We start from the raw sequence: 20,963 nt of genomic DNA on the forward strand, positions 1-20,963 counted from the left end.
TGTTATCTTTTACAAGCACACAGTAAACTGTTCTTGATTTTTAATTTACAATATTTGACATAGACTGAAATACATAACATGCAACCAATGTTTACACTTTGCCCATACACCAGATACATGGAGAAATTTCAACATACAATCATCAACTCAGAAACCCTACAGGGAAAAGTAAACATTGTTTTCTTCCAGAACAGCTGGTGCATCCACATCTGGAACAACTTACAAACTTAACCAATTACACAAGGATGATGACACAAGAGATAAAGTTAAACTGTGGTGAACTTGACTATTCCTTTCAAATCCTTAACTAACTTGACATCTTAAACTAAAATACACTGCATGGTTAATTGTGCACAAAAATACATCGGGGTGGACCATTTGATAAAGGATGGTGTCTGGAAGATCGATGAGGTACATTATCTTTTTTATCCAATCCATTGTTCATTCTTTTTTCCCCACTCTCCCACCTTTTCTTTTTGTAATACCTTCTCTGGCTAAATTTTTTATTGGCATTTGTTTGGAATTTTTTCAAAATTAGCCAGGATTTTTTTACCACATTTCAACACCAAATACAGTTTACCATATCAAATGCTTACTAAATCACCACATTATATACTCTTAGTTCCAGTAGGTATAAAATTACCCAAAAAAATCGTAAAAATACAAAATGAAAGATATCCCAGTAAAACTGAAAGTTTCATAAAGTTGCCCCAAAAATTCAAATTCCGGATTTCAACTTAATTTCAATATATCTTATTAACAAAAACCCTAAGAACCGGTTTACTAAATATCAAAGCAATCAGACTGGTAAATTTTGAGAAACAAATTTTTTGACCAAAAATGAGAAAAATTGCCCCCCAAAATACAAAATTGCAGATTTCATCCTAATTTTAAATATATCTAATTAACATAAACCCTAGGAACCTGTACACTAGATATCAAAGCTACCAGATCAGAAGTTTTAGGAGAAAAATTTTTTGACCAAAAATGGCAAAAATTGCCACAAAATAAAAAATTGCCAGTTTCAACATACCTTCAATACATTATATTGAGATTAATCTTAGATACCTGTATACCAAATATCAAAGCTATCAAATCAGTAGTTTTTGGATTAAAATTTTTTTTATCAAAAATTGGGAAAATTACCCCAAAATTACAAATATGACAATATCAATACAATTTGTACAAGCATGACTGAGGTCATTCTGAGGAACATGAATATTAAGTTTCATAGCAATCAGACGAACGATTTCAGAGAACAAGATTTTTTGACTAAAAACGGAAAAAATACCCTAAAAATACAAACATGCAAATTTCATCCCAATTTTTGCACACATAATTTAGAATACCTAAAGAAATCTGCATATCAAGTTTCAACCAAATCTGACCAATGCTTACTGAGTTTTAGCCATTTGCAGGATTTTTCCTTTTTCCCCCTCATTTGCATATTTTTGGCACTGACATGTTCATTTGAACAAATTCACATCTCCACCCCTAGGTGCACCTGTACACCAAATACTAAGACAGTATGTGCTACGGTTTAGGAGTTTTTGATGTGGACGGACTAACAGACATACATACATACTTACATACACACAGACGCCATTTTGCCACCTTATACGAATACCTCCCATTTGCATATATACATATGCATATATGGGAGCGTAAAAATTGATACAAACATATTAACTGTGACATTACAATTTCAGCTTCATTTTTTAAAATGTATTTCCAATGCTCTTTTGCATTGTTTAAAAATAAATTTTTGAACATACATAAGATGATTGATGTAATTCTCGTTTTTTTAATGGATAGTGTAAAGTTTTCTTGTCACTACGAACAACTTTGGGAATTATTAAAAAAAATGAATAAACCCACTTAAATAAAGGATGTACAATTTGAAAATTGTAATCCAGAGCAGTTACTACTCAATTGCAGTTTTCTATGTACCCCATGTAATTTTCTTTGTAACCTAGCACTCCAATTGATATCCAAGTGCACTGGGTGATACCACAGGCACTATAAGGGTTGACCAGATTAAAGAACTGTTGGGTCTCCACACCTACTTACTCATTATCAGTGTTTGTGAATGTAACTTGGTTGGCCATCCACCACTTTCATCCAGTCGTCATTCTCTCGCGTCAGCGGAGTCTCAGGTCCCAGGAATGCAATACCATTGGTTTGATGGTCTGACAGTAAATACCTGCGACATTTGATAGAGAAATATTCATGGGAAGAAGATGTTTAATGAGAAATGAACAGTCATGAATTACAGTGAACCTTATGATATTTGCCATTATTTTTATAGAAAGAGTGAAAAAAAGTTCACTGATACCAATACCATTTAGAAAGGTGTAGTTCAAAGATGTTCATTCCTGGGAGTAAAGTAGTCTTGCTGGGTAAAACCAAACCACAAACTCAATAAAACAGGACACGAATAAGCGATAGAATCAAAATACAACTCCATCTATGGATACAGCAAACTGAAAAGTCAGTTTTTTATATTATCACGACTTGCGATCATTCAAAGTTGTGAAGTGACAGGGATTCAGAATCACGCAAGTACATGAATTACACATGTAATTCTTACTTTTGTGCCACATTGACAAGGTCATCTCTGGTGACGGCAAACAGCTGTTCACGGTGGGTTTGCTTCATGTCGTCTGTGATACCGGTCAGAAACAGGGTCATTCCTCTGCTTGGGGGCGCTATTGGATAGTCAATCTGTTCAGAAATACCAGAATAGATATTTCAAGGAAGATTCATAAATAATTAACAAAAATCCTTATGGATTATTAACTTACAACTTCCTGGCTTTGTAATATTCAGACACATGGCTATAACAATAGCTATAACATATTCCGCAAAACCAGCAACAAAATATTTGATTTTGATGGTAAATACATGTACTGTACAATAGTGCTATGTAAGACTCTGCTATTTCAGTAATACTTAATAATACTTTGTTTTTAGTAGCTTTAACACAAAGTAAGCAAAATTTTGCTCTACATTGTGATTCATGTTCTTGAAACATGCTGTACTGAATCTTAATTTGACTGCCTGGCAGCTTATCATAGTTTAACAGACATCTCACTCTTGATTGTCTGTGCTTGTTTATGCAGACAGGAGGCGCTACAGTTGTAGAACTTGCTTCATAGTCTTAAGATTTTAAAAGAAGATTTCACCAGATATTTAAGATAGATGAACTTATGGTAGCACTGTCTGCAATACCATACAGCAAACTACAGTTGTGACCAAACACTGTGTCACAGCATAGACAGTAGAGGGAGTTCTTCCTCTCTACTGTCTGTGGTCACATTAACATGTATTAATATGTTTAATACCATTACTGTCATATGGGAATGAGAGGTTATTGATATTTTCATAAAATTATATTTAAAATCAACATGTATATTCTGATGATACTAATTTTTGTGTAAACAAAACTTACAGTTTGAAAGACTGAGAGTTTAGCTTCATCAATTTCTTGCTGCGTGTACTTCCCCTGGCTGGCCCACTCTGCTGAACTTTTGAATGCCTGTAGTGTTTCTATGTTGTTTGGATCTCTGAAATACAAAATACATTTTAGTGGGAGGATATCTCTGTGTATCCTTCGAGTAAAGAATCATGATTTGGCGCAAGAAACAAATAATTTTCAGCTGGGTCATCAAATTGTCACACCAATGATGAGCCATCTGGTAGAATTGTACATCACTTCAGACCTGCAGCAAAGCAGAAAAACTTGAATTCATCCAAAAGGAATTCCCATATCAGCAACAGATGGTCACTGACTACAGGTAGTGACAGCACTCCAGATTGCTACAACTTCCAAACATTCTGAATTCACCATATACACTACATGAAAAGCCGGAGTGACTGTATATTGTAGCATTACCTGTATGAATAGAATGTAAATATCCCTGATGTTCCCATGGAAGCCCCTCCTCCGTACGCACCACCTTTCTCTCTGTGGACAAATAAAATGTCATAATATTTGTAAGAAAGAATTACATGTCTTATCACAATGACTTTGCTAAAGATATGTTCGTTGATGTTCTTGAAGCGGGGACATATATCCAAGGCTCTACAGTATCTCCAATGGTAATTTGCTTATCCCTGAGCTTGCCTTGCTCTGAGTCAAACACACTGTACTTGGACTTGGATGTAGTAATGAACTGCATTGATAGTACATAATGATTGTCGTTGTTCGTCAAGAAAACTAAGTGAATTAATCAAGGACAGGGAACCAACTTGCCTGATTTCTCTGTGCAGGAACTTGCTGGTCATCAGTTTACTGAGAACACGTAAGCTGACAAAAGAAGGCAGACGTAAAGAGTTATTTACGAGAAACTTTGAAATGTGTTGGCAGCCCAGTGACATGGCCAGGAGATTGTCATTGACTTACAAAAATATATCAAAGTGTTGGAGGGGTATGATTTTTTTGTACAGAGCTGCAATCAAGACATTGAATAAAAGTATACCTTTAATCCTGCCAGGCTTATCACTTCCCTATCTGCTAAGCCAGTATGAAGTGGAATTCAGCTAGAACCTGTGATTATTTTCATCAACTTGACATGGTATATTGTAGCAGGTTAAGTTAGTAAAAATCGTGTTAACTTTGCAATATGCGTTTTTGGGGCCTTCCAATTTTCAAGTCTTTGTTGAAATGCACCATGCAGGACATTCTATGCATCACTCGCTTTGATCAATCTGACCTGAGGGTGGTCGACATATGCTCTTGGTAGGATGAAGATTATAGCTGATCTGTTATTAAACTCATATTGAGAGGCTAACTTTACCTTGCACAATCTCGGTGTGAGTAGGGCACTGTGGGTAGACACTGTCCCATGTAATTGACTGGAAAAGGCAGTGGGAAGTGTATCCGCCTGCTTGATGGCTTGAAGTCAGATACCTACGTGTGATATAAGTCATGATGTTATTAGATTGGAAGACAGTGTAATGATGTTATAGAACTGGTGGCAGGCTGGTAAATGTTGAAACGAATTTGATATACAGAATGGAATGGGATGCAACAATGTACATCTGTATCAAGCAAATGTTTGTTAATCAGAAGATGTGAAAGAGACAGATGCATGAATAAGATGGAGAGACTCTGATATGTAACATGTTGATATTGGTATAAACCTGGTGAGAAATACTGTCAGAAGAAAGGCACAATAGTTTGATATCAAACGGAGAAAACAACAATGGAAATATTCATTATGAAGATAAAACAGTGAATTTGAAGCTATTCCATTCATTTAGAAGTGGTTAATAACACATAACATTCAGGCACAGGTGAAGATCAGTCGATGCCATCTAGTGGATATGGACTAAAATGATTTTCCTTGGGGGCCTCAAGGTAGGTACTCTATCCCAAACCTGAAGCTAAATGATTCCACAGGTTTTTAGTGATAAATACAAAATACTGTTAATCTTTCCAATCTTGTAAAGCTCCATGGACATGAACTGTTAATTACCTGGTAATTAAAACTTGTTCACACAATTTCTTTCAGAAACTTATTGAGCAAACATCAATCATTAGTATAACTTGTCCAGGTGACTTAGTATTTCTATATTTATTATATGATGAAAACATTAGTTCTGGTGACAATAATATAATATTTAAAGCCCAATCACTCCGCTCATGAATATAGCCTATTGTTAAGGATTGGGGGATGCGGGTATTGTGGAGGCTACATCCATGCGAAAGATTAAACCATCATAAGGGCGGGTGGGTGGGCAGCACATCTTTATCTCTTGCTTGTACCTTTACTGCTCTGTCGTCGTATACGTTATTATACCATTCCTGCAGCAGCCTGGCCCTTATCTGTGCGAGGAATGACACAGGTCTTGGTACTTCTTCTTTCTTTCTTTTATACTTCTCTCCATTTGATGAATATTCATGGAACTTAACACCTGGCGTAATTATATCGCTATGTGATTGGGCTTTGAATAATATAATATTTAAAGCCCAATCACTCCGCTCATGAATATAGCCTATTGTTAAGGATTGGGGGATGCGGGTATTGTTCCGGCCGTCCATTTCACACATTAACCATGTATATAATTATATATCCCCCTCGCTACTTAACCCCATTCCTATAAACCCTTGCCTATAACTCTCCTCTTCCTCATCCAAACCCCCACTCATACATGCGTGCTACAACCATCAGTTATTCATGAAACCAGTTTTCCTATCAAAACAGGACATCAAGATAAACTATGCCAAATTGTTTTATCTTCTTTAATATTTATACAGCGGTTATTAATCGACACTTCACATATGCACATACTATGGCTCAAAGGCTATCGTAAAACTCGTTCATAACTTTGCAAGGTGTCTAGATTTTCATTCACAGCTTCAACAAACTAGTGTGCTGGGTCCTGACTGACATATTTGACAATTGTGTATAATAATTGACCATCTCTTCCGACCGCCAACCAAGGTGACGCACCAGGCTTTTGATATCCGTATCTGCCATGGCTAATATTACAGCGCATGCGCTTCTACAACTGTGAGGAGTATCCATGTCTAATTCTTTGAGGTAGTTTTAGGCGCAGATAAGAAACTTATGACGCTAGAGGGCGTTGTTCAATGTCTCCACTTGAGGTTGTCGGTCGGAAGAGATGCCCTCTCCTCAGATCCATACCTAAATCCTTTGCTAAACAAATATATTGTTCTACGGTGTTCACCGGACATAAAAACTTATCTTCACATCTTTTAATCGCAAACAAATTAGATGAGCCTCCCCTCAGTGTCTTTTCCCAAAAGTGTGATTAAACAAAAAACAGGAGTTGGCTGGAAAACTATATCTCTTGTGTTTCTACATTTCCCAAACCCCCAGCCCTATCACCCGAGAAGTAAATCACCTTGAAAAATGCTGGATCCCTTGCCAGAATGTATGTGTTGGGGACTTTGCGACACCAATCTTCTGCATGATGAAATAAAAATTTCATTAATTTTGTATAAAGAGTAGAGGGGCTTGTTTGGGTTACATGTGCTTTTACTGCCCCTCAGACAATTTTTTTTTTTTTCATGTATCTGACCACAATGTATGCTTCTACTGGGTTTTGTCTTGAAATAGAGCATTCCTTGTATACAATGCGATAGAATGTTTTTAATTTGGATACCATATTTATTAGCGTAGCAGCTTTTTAAACGTTTTGGACACTGGCAGGGAGACACCGGAATGCCCCAAATACTGACACGTATCAGTGTGAACATGGGTTTTTGTGTCCGTATCTTTAAATAAAAACCGTACAATGCCTTCTGAGTTCGCCATTGTTAAATCTATTGGGACAGGTAGTGAAGCTAGAAATTTCTCGAGCTGCTGAACAAGCCAATCTTTTTGTCTCTCGTATGCGGATTTCTCTCCCAACAGTTGATGCATACGTTGATGGATATCTTCAAATATTTGGTGGTAATTTCTCTGAGTGGGTTCTGCCGTCTCTCATCCGGCTTCACGAGTTTTGTGTTACACATTCGACAGTGGTGCATTCACTGTCATAGGAACAACCACAGATCCAACTGCGAGTGCCTGGGGGCAAAGACAGGAGTTTCTGCAATCGCTCCGCGAGGTGGATTTTTTGGGTCATGTCTGTTATGAAAATGTGTTTGTCTTGTGTTTGTGTATGCGTGTCATTGGGTTTAAATTGCACCTACTCTGGCGTTCTTTGTCATGTTCTTTTAAGCGAGCAGGGTCCAATATAGTGCTTCGGGTTCCTCGACTACGATATGCTCCTGTTGCCATGTACTTTCTCACATGTCACCTATCACTTCAACATCGTCGCGACCTTATGCTAAGGGTCGCCCATCTGAAAGAGCTAGAGTCCGTATGGATACGTAACCTGATATGATACTCTAGAAGCCAACACAACATGCCTGCTAAATCATATTGTTTCTTATCTTGTTTTTGGAAATGACCTAGTAACCGTATCTGCTGTAAAACAGAGCATCACAATGGATGTTACGGGGATTAGAATACTTTTCTCGAGAGCAATAAAATATCCAGCGTCAATACAAATTTGGCTAGTATGAAAGCAGCAAACTCTGCCAATTCTTGACGAAAAAACAGCGGGCTTGCTAGTTTTTTAATGTCGCAGTTGGCCACCATGTCCGTCATCGATATATTGTATACATGGGACGCCAAGGGATCTAGCATAGCTGGTGATACAATACCCAATTTGTAATACACGTATGCTGAAAGTTTCCAACTATAAGGCAAAGTATTACACACGTAAGCCCCTGTCGCGTTTAGACATTTTCACGTGGTCGTAACCACTTTTATAATCACACTTGACTTGTAAATCCCCCTGATCAAGATATCGACAGACTTCCACAAAGTGATCTAACTTAAAATTTACGTTCCAAATCCAAAGATTCATATAACGCATATCAATAATGCACAATCTAGGCTTCTTTGGTTCAATTGTGATGGACATCACTGATTTTGGAGGGGGGTCAATACCCACTTTTCCCCATACAGAAATCGCCCCGGATTCTAATTTACTTTCCGGTGTGGAGGATATAAAACTCTCCAAACTGTTGACAAGAGGGTGATTTTTGAAGACCGTAATAGTATTGGCGGGACTTATAGTCGTACACAAAATCTTAAACTCTCCCTAGAAATGCCTTATAGGCCTATACGGAGAAATACTGACACCAATGGTAATCCATTCCATGATTAATTTTTGTTGTCAAGTGGGTCTGTGACAATTTTCCAAAAAACAAGATGGTTGTGAATTTCCCCACTATAAAGGTCTTAGGATTTATAAAAGCTGGATGTGCAGGGGAGGCCATTATCGTCCCTTGAGCCATCGTGGATACACTCGAGTAAGGGCAGGACCATGTCTGGGGGTGCCCTCTAAGGACATCCAAGATAAAGTTTGTAGGCCTTGATGTCTTTATTGACTTGGTGTTCAAAGTCCCAATGATGGGTAATACGCTGAAGAGAAATGTACATTCCTGAAGAGGGCACCCCCAGACAGGACCTGCAAGGCAGGCAGCCATAACGGCAAAGGGCTTTGATGATCGCCCTCCCCGTCTAGGAGTACAGTGTCGCAACATAACAGGAACACATTACATATATGTATGCAAATAATATCTCTTGAATTCATTTATCATATTCGTATATACATAGGCTTCAACTATATTGCCATCTGGACAACTTCGGGTGCGCCATGTTGGTTACTCTGTCCACCAATATTCTGAGTGCATTGAGAGCTGTGGTCTGGAATTCCACGATGCGTTGTTGGCCATTTCGATCACTTTTTACAGAGCCTCCTCTTTAATCGATGCATTGCCAGCCGACTTCTCGAGCATGTCAAACTTCTTATGTAACTCTGCCAATTGTTTTTGCATCTGTAATGCAATGAAACACCGTATTACTACCTCTAGTGTAGCCAATCCGTTTTCTGTAATTAACAGTGTCACTTACACAATCACCTGCTCACCACGACCCCTCATCCACCCACGCACCCGCACTCATATACGATACCCGTACTCGCATATGACCACGGGCCGCGCAGGTGAAGAGCAGAAAACGAGCGAACAAGTGACAGTGTCCCTAATAGACATCACATCGTCACACATTTCATTGTGTATACAAAATATTGCATACTCCCACCAGAACAACACAGGTAACAACTGAAATTGCATATGCATAATTCTCATAAGCCCCCGCATGGGCAACTGTGTAGCAACTCAACTCAAATCGCGTGTATATGATACTCGTACGCTCCACATGGGCAACATAATGTAATGCCTCGACGCCCTTATACATACTACTAATATTCCCCCTCATGGGCAACACCACATAACGCCTTGACTCGCGTATACGTAGTTCTCATAAGCCCCACATGGGCAACACAACAACGCCTTGACTCGCGTATACGTAATTCTCATGAGCCCCACATGGGCAACACAACGTAACGCCTTGACTCGCGTATACGTAATTTTCATAAGCCCCACATGGGCAACACAACGTAACGCCTTGACTCGCGTATACGTAATTCTCATAAGCCCCGCATGGGCAACAACATAACGCCTTGACTCGCGAATACGTAATTCTCATAAGCCCCGCATGGGCAACAACGTAACGCCTGACTCGCGTATACGTAATTCTCATAAGCCCCACATGGGCAACACAACGTAACGCCTTGACTCGCGTATACGTAGTTCTCATAAGCCCCGCATGGGCAACAACGTAACGCCTTGACTCGCGTATACGTAGTTCTCATAAGCCCCGCATGGGCAACAACGTAACGCCTTGACTCGCGTATACATAATTCTCATAAGCCCCACACATGGGCAACACTACGTAACGCCTTGACTCGCGTATACGTAATTCTCATAAGCCCCGCATGGGCAACAACGTAACGCCTTGATTCGCGTATACGTAATTCTCATCAGCCCCGCATGGGCAACAACGTAACGCCTTGACTCGCGTATACGTAATTCTCATAAGCCCCGCATGGGCAACAACGTAACGCCTTGACTCGCGTATACGTAATTCTCATAAGCCCCGCATGGGCAACAACGTAACGCCTTGACTCGCGTATACGTAATTCTCATAAGCCCGCATGGGCAACAACGTAACGCCTTGACTCGCGTATACGTAATTCTCATAAGCCCCGCATGGGCAACAACGTAACGCCTTGACTCGCGTATACGTAATTCTCATAAGCCCCGCATGGGCAACACAACGTAACGCCTTGACTCGCGTATACGTAATTCTCATAAGCCCCACATGGGCAACACAACGTAACGCCTTGACTCGCGTATACGTAATTCTCATAAGCCCCACATGGGCAACACAACGTAACGCCTTGACTCGCGTATACGTAACTCTCATAAGCCCCACATGGGCAACACAACGTAACGCCTTGACTCGCGTATACGTAATTCTCATAAGCCAAGCATGGGCAACAACGTAACGCCTTGATTCGCGTATAGGCCTACGTAATTCTCATAAGCCCCGTATGGGTAACACAACGTAACGCCTTGACTCTCGTATACATAATACTCTGTATCCCGTGTGGGTAACAACGTAATGCCTTGACTCGCGTATACGTGAATCTGTACACAAATACTTGGTGCTGAATACAAGGAGGCCCTATCTAAGAACTTCTTGTCACTGTTAACGTGTGCTAAATACTCCTCTAAAACCCCTAGGAGGGCTACATGAAATACGGGACAGTAAGCACGGAGGGAAGCGAAACATGAAACAAAGTGATGAAAAACAAATTCGTTTGCCTCGAAAAATAATACAAGCGACAGCAGCACACCATGTGTATCTCATATTTCCCCAGAAAAGCTTCAGTGTTGCACACTATATACAACGAATCCAAACGCCCTGCATCACACGTAACTTGCAAGGTATCAACACGAGAAATGGAAACGGTGAAACTATCGATTTGGTAGACTGAACCACGGCCCTCCACAAAACTGAACGTGCACACACAGTACAAAATATCAAACTACCAAAGTACTAGCCAGCAAAGGTGAAAAATACATTCAGAATAAAGTGATGAGCTACATACGCAGTGGGCTTGAATTCGTACTTTTCCATTGAAAACGGAAATGTGTTACGTACACAAGGGGAATGGCACAAACGAATCTGCTCAACATACCTCATTGTGCCCCATTGTTTTTGGTGTAGACTGGGCGTTGGTCGCGGCACTGCTGGTTCCCGCCACTCCTTCAGTCGGTTGTTGAGCAACGCTGGCGAGTACTGGGCGAGTGACTGGGATGGGCTGGCCATCCTAGGCGATGAGCTTCCACGAAATTTCGAAGTCATTGTAGCATCATTCGTCGCAGAAACCGTCTGAGCAACAGCGTGGGGATGAGCCACTGAAGAAGTTTCAGTGGAGATGGTAGCGGTAGTGGGTGTAGAGGTGGAAGCCATCGTGAATCTGCCAAGACTGCGTTGCACAGGGCCCGGTCTGTGCGAGGAATGACACAGGTCTTGGTACTTCTTCTTTCTTTTATACTTCTCTCCATTTGATGAATATTCATGGAACTTAACACCTGGCGTAATTATATCGCTATGTGATTGGGCTTTGAATATAAAGAGGATTGGCGCCCTCACCAGGCAGAAAACATCAAAGTCTATCCTTTCCAGGCATGATTTTCAGAAATGGCACAGCTAGACTTTTTCAGTACAGAAGGGTACAGTTAACAAAGTCAAACATTTGGCTCTGATATAAGATGTACACCACTTTTTTGCTGTGAGTTTTTTTTATGAAAAGACTCATACCAGTAATTTAATTAAGATTACAAAATGTACTGTAAGGATTTTTTCTTTTTTTTCGATTTCTTAATGTTTTTCTGAAACTGCCAGCTCATTTCACCGTAGGCCTGTGAAACAAATTATAAAAGGCTACAAAATGAATAGCAAGAAACATCATAATAGCAGTATGGTCATGTATTCTCTATTCCTGTTCAAATCGTTCCGACTGAAGATTGTCTCCTCAAACTTTCCATATTCATTTCTGAACAGGATGAAGCAAATGTGGCAAATTTACCAAATACTGATAAACCTGCAGAAATTATTACAAACTACAGCATTTGAAAGATATTGACAAATGCAAGGAAAATTAGCATATTTATAACATGTTCCATCAGAAGTACCACAGCAAAACAATTTATGCATGTAACACATACTAATAAGTACATATTTCTTGTAGCAGCTGGTGAAATAAACGTTCTCTCTGAAACTGTTCAGAATCAACATTTACAAAAGATCACTTTTATTTACATTTCTATAGAAATCAGAATGACTTTTATCTTATCTTTGATCTGCTGTTTTACAATTCTATTCAGCAGACTTTAATTGTTGGCAGCATATGTTTCTGGCATTCATTGTTGTTGACAAAACACTGAATTGTGTGATCATTGTGTTCTTCTGCTCACATATTTTCAACATATGGCAGAGCTTTTGTACAATTTCATGGCGATGTTTGAAGTTTCAATACAGATTTCTGATAAATCAAGTCGACACATTACTGTAAAATTTGCATGAACGATACTTAACACTGTCACCCTCATTTCCCTTTAAACATGGCCACACCATTTACCATACTGAAAACAGTTGGGATATACCAAAGGCTGGGGTGAAAGCATTTAAATGTGCATAAATGGACAGCTTCTCACCCTTTTGCCACAATGGTGTGGTCCCAATCAATTGTTAGCAACTGTCAGTGTGGACCTATTTACAGTGAATGGGGGTGAACAGGTTAAGTACTGTGCTATTTTACTGAAATCATCCTCTCTACGAAAATATTTTGTGCCTGATGAAACCATACATGCACATCCAGTTGTGGTCAAGGTGAATATCACTCTAAAAGCTATTTACAGAAGAAAATGATTGCAATGCCCTTGGAAAATAAAATACACAGCTGGTGATTGTGAAAGCATTGAAAATAGAAAATATTGTCGGTTGTCATATGACATTGTCAAGGACAAAGTCAAGGGTACATAATAGGAGTTCACGTCCTCATTATCATAATTTATTAATATCATCTATTATCATTTCTATGGCATCACATTTTTTTGATCAACTGAAGTATTACTTTTGCTGTTCACCTGGAAATTAAATGTGAAATTTCTAACCTACATCTTTGTGACAGAGTGTTTTTGTTTGTTTATTCATTTATTTGTTTGTTTGTTGGTTGGTTGGTTTGTTTGGTGGTCTAATCTTAGGGGTAAAATAGTGCTCCTGGTACCAAAAGTGAACAAATGAGCATTCCAATTTCAAATTTGAGAGTAATACAGTAGTGATTTTGTACAGTAATCTTTAGAATTTTTGAATATTTTGTTTGCACTCATTAGAGCCTTCGGTAACTTTACAGAAAGACCAAAATGTCACTCCGTTGTTCCAGCAGGTACTTCACAAGTGCATTGTGCATTATTACTTATGAATGATTAAGACTTAGTGGAATATTGCCATTTTCATTTTATCAATTAACTTACTGGCCATACTCGGTGATCAACTGCCTATATTACAATGACAGAGAAACCTACTTCATGGTGACAGCAGCAAAAAATATTAATTTATGGATTCATATCGTATGATATGAAGTTTTTTAAACTGTATCTGTCCTTAAGTACATGTATTTATGAAAATCTTTGCTTGTTCATTATGATAAGCCCACATGTTATGGAATAGATTTGCAGGTACTGACAGCAATGGAATGTTGCCTTCTCAAAACCAATGATGTTGTAAAATGCTCATCTACATTCACAGTCAAATAGAATGAGTGACAGAATGAATGAAAGTGAAAGCATGTGTGAATGAATAAAGAAATAAATGAAAGAATGAATAGTGAGGTTGGCAAATGATTATAAAAACTTTATTATTTTTTTAATAGCAACACATACACATGCAATTGTACTGTTTTCATTAAAGTAATCATATATAAATAGCAATCACGTGAGAAATTTTACACGGATTGTCTGAAAACTAAGAATAGATGAAAATATTCTTTTTAGAAGTTTTAAAGTCTGTATGAAAGTCGTAACTTACATAAGGTGTACTTACCTCTATCATTTTTACATGGGAAGCAGGATCAGCTTTGGACGGTGCAGCTACTGTCTGTAGGAATTTCTCTAAGGAACTGACAGCAGGGTCTAAACCCTCAGCTGTGGTGTTGAGTGCACATCTGAAGATTAAATGAGTATGAACTTGGTCAATATAATTCAATGAATCATCGCTGAGATGATGAAAAATTATTGAACTTTTGATGTTGTTTCCAGAATCTACATGTATGTCAAGCACCTAATGCAAGGTTAGCATTTAGATTCATGACTTCAATTATAAATCAGTTAAAATTTTAATAAGAAATTAACACAGGTGGGATATCAAATTTCTTTGAGAAGAGGGCATTGCTTCTGTTAATAAGAAAGTTGATTTTCAGCAGCAGCAATTCTTTACCCTTTCCATCCTAAATTCCAAGTGAAGAAGTCCACACTCACCACTGATCACATTGCATTTGGACAAAACCATGGTAGAGAAAGGGTTGAACAGACAAAAAAACACAGACACAAAAATACTAGCTGGGAAAGTTCATTGGTTGATTATGGCGTACCAATGAATGTATTCTTAGCTTTGCATTGCATACATTTATTCACATCAAGCATATAGAGACTGGGAGTACAGGTCTATCAATGCATTTCAGCAAGCATGATACACCATCTTACAGATAGAGGCCAAAAAATGATTATTTAAGACACTCATGGCTGCCTCTTTACTGTAGAATGTATGCTTGGAATAGATTTTCTCAGCAAAATGCTAGCCCTTCGAATCTTTCCAAAAGTTCTTGGGTAACTATTTTGAGGATGTATTAAGAGAAAATATATGTAGGGCTTTCATCAAATTGTTAACAATTACATTCTGCCTTATAAGGTGAACAGAGATTGTGACCATTTAAAATTTCAAATATTCATTAAATTTGAAATTATGGTAGTCAACTTTTCTCCTCCAGAAAACACACATTGTCCCAAAAAGAATACTTTGAATGTAAAATTAACAGAAATTTTCTTGTCTAATCTAACATTTTCACACCGATTTCTGATATTAATCCTTCGTTGCAAAAAGGAACAACTTTCCGTGAAACACATATAATTTAGATTTATTTTTAGGTGTATATTGAGAATTCAAATGAAGTTCTCTACTAGCATATACACATTGGCATGACACCATAACCTTAATCATACATCAGATAAACCTACCTGAAATTTTTTCTATTGAACAATATGTGTGCAATCATTTTTAAATTATTAATAACAGGTTCAAGGTCCTTCATTTCGGCAATCTTTTTCATAATGGCGACCTGTCACAAAGGACACATCAAAACAACATCTGTTAGTCATTTATCATTTGCATAATTATCAACTGATGACCTACAAATTTTGATTGATGAAGTGTAGCATTACAAGATTAAGATTTCAAGGTTCTCATATTTCAAATTCAAATTTATAATCGGAAATAATTTCAGAGACGTTGGTTTATAACTAGGGCAATACACTTAGGGAAAAGCAACTCACAACTTCATATGATATCATTCTATAGATTCACGTATTCCTTTACATTAAAATTTTCAGTAATACATTCTTTTACATACAAAGACACTATTGTAGCAATGGCATTTCTGATAATTTGTAAAATAAAATAAAGTAAAATAAAATAAAAATAAAATAAAATAAAATAAAATTAAAGCTATTCTCTATTATCATTGTGTAATACTTTTCTATAAAATGTAACTTATTTCTCTGCAAATATCACATGCCATGACTTTTGCTTTTATCTAACATATAAGTGATACAAATTCTCATTTTGAAGAGTAAAGGTCCAAATGAATACAATAGTCCTTATCTTCCAGTCATACCTGTGTCATGCCACCGAAGAGCTCCTTGACTTTGCCGAGTGGAGTCAGGGAACTTCCGGCACACAGCATGGCATAGTGATGGCCGTGGTGTGGTAGAGAGTTGGCCATATCAGCTGCTTCCATTTGTATAAGTGTTGTCAGTGTGTTTTTGTCATCAAAATTAGCCCTGATGAGAAAAAAACGATACACATAATTTCAATACAAATCTGACGAATAGTTCAATGTAGTGAAGCAGACAGTAACATAAAATCTTATGTTCCCAAAGGTCAGACGAACTTAACAAAACAACGACAGCAATCTGGGATATGAAGTACTTTTATTGACAAGCATAACACAGGGTTAATTTTGCGATTCTGGATCTTTATCAATGAAGCATTTGAAACGTATCCATCATGTAATGAGGTAACTAAAATCTAAAATAAAGTTGTTTTATTCCTTCAAAACGTTCAATGCATATTTCAAGGCAATAGACAGCCACCTCCATGTATTCAACTGTGTCATGTAAGTTCAACGCAGGCTTAATATAGAAAGAGATCTGAAGCTATGTATAAATATGAAAGGAATACTGGAATTAAGTCACTTTATGAATTATGAATTATGACAGCGACAAATGCCACTAAATATAGTAGCACACACAAAATATTTTCAAATTTGCTCTTATAGCTTTGCATAGTATGAATATTTTCTTTCCATTGAAAGGCATTACATACATTTGACCAGTGAACTTGCTTGGTATAGATCATACTTGACTATGGTTTTCCTTTCAGCGTATCTCATAAGACATTTACTATACCTGTGAAAAATTTCAGTCCACAAATCAAACATGTCTTCCATGTTGTGATCAAGACAATATGACGAGATCAACACACCCTAAAATTTGATAAGAAATGTTATCAAACAAGAGACCTCACAAGAAAACTTTTTATTTCTAAAAATGTTGATGACGTCTTTTGGTAAAGACAACCTCTCTGTATGTATGTGTGTATTTATGTCTACAAAGTTTTTGGCAAGTTTTCAATGATGGTAATAATCTCACTAAAGAAAACAATACATGAGACATACACTTGCCATCTGATGTATGTAACCCAGAGAGCTTTGTGGTACACATATCAGGAAACATATGATGAGCAGTACGGGGAACACACACCTATAAATTATGCACACCATCTCGAAATCATTCTGATATGCCCTGACATCCAGCCAAATTATTATATTCTCCTTATTCTTACTAACCTGTTCATGACTGTTCATGTTGCTGTGATGTAGCACTGTGTGAGTGGAAACATTGAGGCCACCCGTTTTCAGCTCCTCTCTCTGAGCTAACTCATGGTGGCTCATTACCCCAGCACCAAGACTGACAGGAGATAAATATAAACAAAACCGATAACATTTTACCATGATCGTAATTAACAAATGTTCCTGGTAAGTTCACATAAAGGAGTTCTAATTTGTCAACTTGTTGATGATTTCCTATTTTGAAAAGGAAAGTGTTAAAAGTTGTTAAAAGTCACATCGTGAATTCAAAAGATGATCTGTTTACTTTAGCATGTATCTGTTCTCTATTCAAAGTAAGTTGTTAGCGCCATGGTACACCATACTGCAGAATATTTAAATGATCATCATCCTTGCCTTACAGAAAAAATGGACATACATGTAGCATAATGTTTAAACAGTGTTGGTGTACTGGTAGTACTGCACATGACTGTGTACTGGACTGAATGCAGAATGACAAAGCTTTTCCTGCCCAAACAATGTAAAGCACAGGAATGGTAAGCTCTAAAACCACTCTAAAATACCAAACCATGATCCATTTCAGGTGACTTCATGCTCTGGACTGCTATTAGTGCAAGATGCGAGGTATAATGATATTCAAATATGCAGATTACGCTAATGAGCATTGTTTCGGTATTAAAATTCTATGCTAATGACCCTTAATCAATGCGGAATATTCATGTACCTCGGATCTTGCATTGTATACTGGACTGAGACAAGAAGGCAGACAGACAGAGAGACAGAGAGAAATAATGACAACTATGATACTCACATACATGTATACACAATCAAAGACACAATTTGTATACAACACAGCAATCTAATCTGGTTGGGCTAGCTATACACAATTGCAAACACACACAGATGCACATACATATGTAGGACACTTCAATACCTGTGGCCACACTTACTTTGTTATGACACTGCAAAATAGAGGTACATAGGCCATGAGTTCTTCAGGGAGTTTTTTCAGATTAGCCACAGCTCTGAAATACGTCACTCCATTGGTAGGTTGCTCACATAGTTGAACAGGAACAGATTCTAAAAATTGAGAGAATTTTAAAACCTTTCAGTCAATTTCAAAATAGCAATGCTGTTTGTTCTGTACAGCTTCTATGCATTAAAGGTACTTCCTGTCAGCCATCTTTATGATCAATTATTAAACTGGATGTTCCTGTCTAACTATGGATTTGAGATTTTTACTAGGTTAAACTCAGCTGAAACAAATGTAAAATATTCACTCCGCTGTTAAAAAGTTGCACGTAGCCGACTAATCATGTGTACATGTACACTGTGCAAAAGTCAAATTTTGTTGAAATATCAGTAAATGGCATTTTTTAAAATCAGTATCAGATATTAAACAGCCATACATGTACTAAATGTAGTTTGATGTAAAATTAAAACGACTGAATTCATAAAATCCTGTCCTCAGTATGATTTATATTTTTGGCACGATAAGTTGACTGTCACAGGAAAGATATGACAAGGCAATGATTGATGAGAAATCTGATATCTAATTTCCCCCATATCTAAATATCACTCGGAGAAATGATTGATTGAGAAGCGTAGCTCTGAATGCTCACCAATGATGGCCTTTTTCACCTGTGTCCTTTTCAACTCTGGGTTTATGTCGCTAATTTTTAGCGTGGGCAAGCAGGAAAGGTCTTCTTTACTGTTTTGTATCTTGGCAAGCTCAATACCTGAAACGCACGAAAAGTGTGGAAAAAGTCATGTTGTCACTTCAGAAAGCTATCACCTTCCCGTATGACCCACTACTACCTGTTGCTGGAAATCTGCAAGCAGCAAAATTCTTTTTCCTTCATTATTTTGTGTGAATTAATTAGTGTTCAACAAAGATATTTTTGAGTATGGCCGACTTGATTGATCACATCCAAGGGGGATATAGACTTTGCACAAACTGCGGATGGAAAAAGATGACCTTTGTATATCAGTAATTCTTGTGAAATAACGAACAGTTCATCAAGATGATGCATTGACTGCCCATATGATATGAAGAAAAATGATCATGATGAATATATCAAAAGTCACAGAGTCAATAATATGATGCATTACAATTTTCATAACTGTTATACCTCAACAATAATCAGGGGGCATGATATATCAATTTTACGAAGCTTTTTCAAAGTGCAGCAAATATGCCCTCAAGCAAAAGTTACATAAAAGTGACATGTAACAATAACGTGAGAAGAAAAATTCATGATAATAAATCACTGAATGATTCGTTGAATAATTCATTGAATGTAGAATTGGAAAAAACTACCATGCGTAACAACGAACATCGATGATTGCTATTTGCAGTTTTTAGATTTCCCTACAACAAACTGCTTTTTTTTCAAAAGGAATCAGTCACGTACATGATTTTTCTTAAACTATTTTCATTTACAAAGTATATGACTGTGTATTTGCATATTTGTGTATTTGCATATTTGTGTATTTGCATATCTGTGATTTGCATATCTATGTGATCGATGTGATGAAAGATTTCCCGGGAGTTTCAGGTTAATGGAACTCACCATGATTGAAGACCTCTGTCTTCTGATCTTCACTCAATGAATTCAATTTTTCCTGCAATAGTACCTGTTCCTCTGCTGATTTCTTCGCCTCGTATTCCGAATCAGGACTCATTGTCAGTGTCAGTTTGTGAGTGTTGCACTTGAAGTATGCCTCTATCTTGTCTTGCAAGAACCTTGGATTCTCGGCCATCGACTTCTTGAACTGGTCCACACATTTGTTGATTTGTAAGTTTACCATGGGATCTCCACCATGGTTCCAGCTTGGCATCAAAGACTGCCATGAATATATAATATAAACATCCACATGTTAATCCCTACTTCACTGTATATGGGTCCACAAAGCACTATAATTGAATACAGTAGGGGATGTACCATAGTACTGTGGGGAAAGGGTTGGTGGAGATTACTGTGGAATGCTGTGTGTGTCAACTGCTTCCTTTATTCATTCCTGGTTTCAGTGATTTCTTATGAAGGAAGAAGCAATAGAGTATTCAAAGATGTAGCTACATATGCATATATATTGAACACACGCGTATCCCTCTTTTGTTCAAGTTCTGAAGATCTTCATCTGTGGCAATGGGAAATCCTACATGCAAGGATATCAAAAAATGCAGACAAAATAAAATGAAGTGAAAATATACTCACACTGATGACTCCAAGCCCAAACTGAGTTGTTTGGTGTTTAAGTGACAATTCTATCTTGTGCAAGACAGCTTCTATCCTTTCTTCAGGAAATCCTTCTCTGAGAAGAAGTGGAATGTACTGAAC

The 20,963-nt window shown here is 37.7% G+C and overlaps 1 protein-coding gene across 3 annotated transcripts in view; it reads right to left on the minus strand.

The window, feature by feature from the left end:
• Positions 1 to 2,073: 2,073 nt before the first annotated feature.
• The window catches only part of LOC139143726 (presequence protease, mitochondrial-like), a 28,155-nt gene continuing 9,265 nt past the window's right edge, over positions 2,074 to 20,963 (minus strand). For all 3 annotated transcript variants that reach the window (XM_070714263.1, XM_070714260.1, XM_070714261.1), the window contains exons 12-26: positions 20,841 to 20,937; positions 20,196 to 20,469; positions 19,245 to 19,361; positions 18,573 to 18,702; positions 17,623 to 17,743; positions 17,183 to 17,259; positions 16,390 to 16,555; positions 15,734 to 15,834; positions 14,544 to 14,664; positions 4,800 to 4,912; positions 4,256 to 4,309; positions 3,896 to 3,967; positions 3,452 to 3,566; positions 2,591 to 2,724; positions 2,074 to 2,203 (exon numbers count right to left, since the gene is read on the minus strand). In XM_070714263.1, the coding sequence (XP_070570364.1) occupies positions 2,077 to 2,203; positions 2,591 to 2,724; positions 3,452 to 3,566; positions 3,896 to 3,967; positions 4,256 to 4,309; positions 4,800 to 4,912; positions 14,544 to 14,664; positions 15,734 to 15,834; positions 16,390 to 16,555; positions 17,183 to 17,259; positions 17,623 to 17,743; positions 18,573 to 18,702; positions 19,245 to 19,361; positions 20,196 to 20,469; positions 20,841 to 20,937 (1,819 nt within the window). In that variant the 3' untranslated portion in view covers positions 2,074 to 2,076. The remainder of the gene's footprint in view (positions 2,204 to 2,590; positions 2,725 to 3,451; positions 3,567 to 3,895; positions 3,968 to 4,255; positions 4,310 to 4,799; positions 4,913 to 14,543; positions 14,665 to 15,733; positions 15,835 to 16,389; positions 16,556 to 17,182; positions 17,260 to 17,622; positions 17,744 to 18,572; positions 18,703 to 19,244; positions 19,362 to 20,195; positions 20,470 to 20,840; positions 20,938 to 20,963) is intronic.

This window comes from Ptychodera flava, chromosome 11 (genome assembly GCF_041260155.1).
Source record: "Ptychodera flava strain L36383 chromosome 11, AS_Pfla_20210202, whole genome shotgun sequence".
Classification (NCBI taxonomy): Eukaryota; Metazoa; Hemichordata; class Enteropneusta; family Ptychoderidae; genus Ptychodera; species Ptychodera flava.